This window comes from Syzygium oleosum, unplaced genomic scaffold (assembly GCF_021117445.2).
Source record: "Syzygium oleosum isolate NSW1041296 unplaced genomic scaffold, Sole_v2.1 Sole_v2.01, whole genome shotgun sequence".
Classification (NCBI taxonomy): domain Eukaryota; kingdom Viridiplantae; phylum Streptophyta; class Magnoliopsida; order Myrtales; family Myrtaceae; genus Syzygium; species Syzygium oleosum.
In genome coordinates, this window is record NW_026607485.1 from 28,185,496 (window position 1) to 28,190,653 (window position 5,158).

A 5,158-nucleotide genomic window follows, 5' to 3' on the forward strand; every position below is an offset into this window, starting at 1 on the left:
GGCTTGTCTTTCCAGTACCGCATCCCGACTCTTGCACGGTAATGACCATATCAAAGCAGATATCAGCAAATCAAACAAGTTAACTTCTATGATAACAGACACTAATGACCATATCAAAGCAGATATCAGTAAATCAAACAAGTTAACTTTGATGATAACAGACACTAATGACCATATCAAAGCAAGAAATTTTATCCGGTTGTGATTTGTGGCTTGTCTTTCCGTTACCACATGCGGACTCTTGCACGGTAATGACCATATCAAAGCAGATATCAGCAACTCAAACAAGTTAACTTCGTGATAACAGACACTAATGACCACATCAAAGCAAGAAATTTTATCCGGTTGTGATTTGTGGCTTGTCTTTCTGTTACCACATCCGGACTTTTGCACGGTAATGACTATATCAATGCAGATATCAGCAAATCAAATAAGTTAACTTCATGATAACAGACACTAATGACCATATCAAAGAGAGATATTTTATTCGGTTGTGATTTGTGGCTTGTCTTTCTATTACCACATCCGGACTCTTGCATGGTAATGACCATATCAAAGCAAAAATCAGCAAATCAAACAAGTTAACTTCGATGATAACAGACACTAATGACCATATCGAAGCATAATATCAGCAAATCAAACGCATTAACTTCGATGATAACAGACGTCTCCCACTAAGCTGCTATAAAATGGAAGTTCCGCGCTATGTTTTCTTTAATTGTAGAGCTCACAGGAAACATAGCAATTAGCTTCTTAACCTGTGGAGACTGAGCTAAATCTGGCAAAGTACGCCAATACTACATAGAGCAAAATATTAACTTTGATCATCAGAAACATACTGGAACCTTTGGGAGGCCTTCTGTCCACAGCCACGTGACATTTGCGTTTTCTCTTTTAAGTTTCACGAGCAGCGTGAGGAGGCATGGGAGGACTCAAGGTGTCCCTTGCAGCGTGATTCCCATCATACCGCTGCATGCCATGCAATTGTCACGTTATTCTTCACGAGAATTGCATGGAGGGCATGAAAGGACAAGAACTGATCTCAAGAATGCACTTCTATGTTACTGCTTCATGGAATTCATCATTGATGATGTAAATGGGTAGCATAGAAGCATCTTTGTCCAAAGGAAAATCCTCCAACACTGTCAAGGACCGGGCTATCTGACCGGAACTATATAGCAGCCATTTCTCAACAACTCTCTGCTTTGCCAATATGTAGATCTTCTCTTCTTGGAGATCTGGTCTGAAGTAAGTCTCAGCCTGCAAATGAGAGGAAAGAAAGCTGTTATCTCTTTTCTATATGCTGTATGTAGTGATTTGAGCACATCAGCTTTATAAAAATGGCTGTAGCATTTCAGAACTTTACAAAATTTCATAACTCAATCAGAAAATCATGCAAAATACCTTTCATAACTAGCTAAAATTTTTGTTAGGGAACAATTTATTTCGCAATTTTATTTTCTTTCATTCATTAAGATAAGTGGTAGTCAAGTATCACACGTTTTTATTTTTTTTCATTTTCATGAATATTAGGATGCTCTTGCAATTCATGTTTCTGCATAACTTACGTTGTTATTCTATGACCTGTTCCTCAACTGATGCGGCCTTCTGTGCAGACTGTGAAATAGTTGAGGCAGTGAATGCGGTCGACCCCCCAAGATTGTTTCTTTGCCTTGTCCTACAAAACAGTTGAGCTCTGACGCTGGAATGCCGATCTCTGAGGGCCTGAGCAAAGTTTCAATGACTGGAACTCCTGATGGTTGTTGTCTTGTCGATATTCGACTGGTATGACTCAACTGAAAGCATCGAATGGCAGGTTTTGAACTTGATGGAAGATAGAGTTTCTCCAATAATGACCCAAGTCCAGGCAAGGTTCCTTCTCTAACTCAAATGCTTATTTCTTAGCAACTCTGTCATCCAGTAATAGATCTTTGAGAGAAAGGACGTTCAAGTGATTCGCGTTTCTTAGTCAAGGACCAATTCTTAGTACAGAGAATCCAGAAAATAAGCTCCAATTCAAATACCGAAGCTTTAGGCTTCAGTGCACCAAGTCAGGAAGCTGAGTCAAGTCTGTTGTGACTGGCGCTGTTGCGCCCGGGGAGGTAAATTTTTCCTCTTGACTATCATTCATAGAAGATACTTCTGGCCACATCGCAAAGGGGAGGGGCCACCCCACAAATCAGCAATGCAAAGACTAGTTGAGAGATTGCTGCAATACACTCTCAATCAGCTGGCTGGGTGCCAGATGATGGTGGCACAAACGATGCACGCGTACTATTACATACTCAGGAAGGCCAGTCAATCTGTTGCAGTGACCCCATCTTGGCACCCGGAGAACATGATACCGACTCCAAGGGTCAACACATCCTAAAATTGACATGATGTTTTGTCGCAGCTACAAATGGTGGAAAATGATGTGGCCAAGGAGGGTGACCCACGATGTGAAGAAACCAAAGTAAGTTGAGCAATGGCAAGTCATATTTGTTCTATATGTTTGTCACCTACTTTGCCAGATTTAGCTTGGCCTTTATTGGAAGAAGCCAGTTTCAATGTTTCCTTCGTTTTCACAGAAAAATGAGATTCTGAAATTTATAGATGAAAGGCGTTCAAGAGAATTCCGTGAAGAGTCCACACGAGGTATATTCTTTACCTTGCTTATCGTGCGTTAATAAATGTACAAGAAAAGCTTTACCAGATGGAATTTCTTGGGTATTCTGAATTTTTCCCCACATAAATGGCGACATAGTCTTTGAAGAAACAACTAAAGGAGCTTCCCACAATTGCTTCCTTTAAATTTCCTGATGGCAACATTATCTCTTGATATCAACAGAGATAAATTGTATAGCTTGACACGAAAGATTAGCCATCAATAATGCATAATCATTCTGTATCGATAATATCGGACTATTCTGTTTGTCCTGAGCATTTACCAAGATAAAAGTTGAATCAGTTCCTTCCACAATCATTCATAGCAGACTTTAGGTCAAATGTAGTTCATGGTGGCAATTCAGAAAGAAGCAATTATATTCCATTTGTCCGCATTATATCTGCATCTGAAAAAATTACAGGAGGAGCAAACATAGGACACAATTTGTGTCTAATTGAGTTTCAGGAAATTCCATTTCTTTTACAAAGTCTGAGCTGCCAAAAACATAGGACACGATTTGTGTCTCATTGAATTTCTGTAAATTGCAACATCTTTCTTTTACAAAGTCTGAGCTGCCAAAAACACAGGACACGATTTGTGTCTCATTGAGTTTCGGTAAATTGCAACATCTTTCTTTTCAAAGTCTGAGCTTCCTGAGGGTCATCAGTTGTCAATTAGCTTCTTCACAACTCCTTCAAAGATCCCATCTGAGCCAAAGTTGCAATTGGACCGCATGGGATCGACACGACCGGGAAGCTGAAAACAGAGAGAGAAGTGTCCGGGTGGATAAAGGTCTCCTGTTCTGCTCTCAACCACCTTCCCACCCGTTGCTATCTCTCCTCCAATCAAGACCTCACCATCCATGTCATATTCACAACTAAATGCTGCAGCATCCAAAAGGAATTTTCAGAGAAATTCGTTATTACCTCAAGATCACCATATGAAATCGCAAAAGCAGAGATTACTCAAAACTTAGTATTTAGCTTCTTTACCTATAAACATTAACGTTTTGTTTTTTAGGCCATCAGGAACTTACTTTGATCTCTTCTGACCCCTGCAAGTGACACCTGGAACAGGTAACAGTCTTTGGACTCCACAAGGTTCACACGCCAGGTGGTGGATCCTGTACGCCCAACGTCTGCATTCCCAACCACTCCGACTCCAGCACTGCAGGCGGCCACAGCACTGTGAGATTGCACCTCCGTCATACTGAGTGGAGAAAACACCACCTTGGGATCAAGTTGAGCTTTCAAGTAGGTGTCGCATACTCCAGAGAACCATGCCGACGTTGAGGAGGGTGAGCCTTCATGTGGAACCATTTGAAGAGGCTTTACATCTAGAGCCACGTTACTTTTGCATCTTCTTCGGTGAGAACCCTGAGGAGGAATGAAAAAACGAGAATGTCCCTCTGAACGCGCCTCTCGTGCTACCACTTCATAGAACGACTTGTCGGTGACATAAACGGGTAGCTTGGCCGCGTCTTTCTCAAGAACGAATTCCTGCAGCCCAGTCAAACTCTTAAATCTTGCAACAACCTCTTCCTTGAGGTAAGTGGTGCTCGGGTTGATGATGAAGACAATGTTGTCTATCGCCATAAGTCGCTCCTCAACAACTGAACAAGGGTGCAGGTCAGTCGAAAAGAGGTCCATAAACCGAGGGTAGTTGCTCTCAGGACCGAGCACTTTGGGTGGAAGCGTGTTGCGGAAGAACTTAAGCAACAAAGATGGGGCCACTATCACAGATTGACTGGCCTTCCTGAGTATGTAATAATAGGCATGCAGCATTTGGGCCACCATCATCTTGGACCCAGCCAGCTGATTGGGAGTGTATAGTGGCAATCTCTCAACTACTCTCTGCATTGCCGACTTGTGGGCCAGCCATTCCCCTTTGAGATGAGGCCCGAAGTATGTTCCAAAAATGACGGTCAGGAGGAAGCGCTGGTCATCAGTTATCAGGCCTTCGCCTGCAGGAGCAGCGGTAAATGGCACAGCAGCATTCACCGGTTGAGCCATTTTCAATCAGAATCTGAAGGAGAATGCGGTGTCAGTCTGGGAACAGTACATCAGCAAGAACACCTATAATCTTTCTTGGGCTTAATCACTTTTGCTTGACAAGTGAAAGAAATGAAATTGTTGAGCACTACTCGGTATGATGTTCACAGTACTTTCAGTGTACGGGTATATCATGAAAGATTGGCTTATCGATTTCACTTGGAACAATTGTTTTAGAAACCACATAAATCTTTTCAAGTAGATTACTGATGCTCCAACTAGATTATAAATGAATCAATTTTTTACTTCGAAATTAATTTGTGAAAGAGCATGGATCACCGTAGACCATCAAGTCATCATTGGCTCAGATACATAAGTAATGATCTAACAATCTCCAAGGACAATCCAAGGCAATAGCGAGGATATGATGCAAAAGAAAAAAAAAGTTGGTTCACTCACACAAAACAAACTATGCTTCATCAGATCATGCACTCACAATCAGTAAAAGAACCAAATTTTA

The 5,158-nt window shown here is 41.5% G+C and overlaps 1 protein-coding gene across 1 annotated transcript; it reads right to left on the reverse strand.

Annotated features, from left to right (window-relative positions):
* Positions 1-674: 674 nt before the first annotated feature.
* Positions 675-4,734, reverse strand: LOC115662182 (increased DNA methylation 2-like). Its single transcript, XM_030584363.2, has 4 exons — positions 3,684-4,734; positions 3,335-3,531; positions 1,066-1,260; positions 675-797 (listed from the first exon to the last, which is right to left on the reverse strand). Exons 1-4 carry the CDS (start codon positions 4,657-4,659, stop codon positions 675-677), a joined length of 1,491 nt encoding a protein of 496 aa, XP_030440223.2. The 5' UTR covers positions 4,660-4,734.
* Between the last annotated feature and the right edge of the window lie 424 nt (positions 4,735-5,158).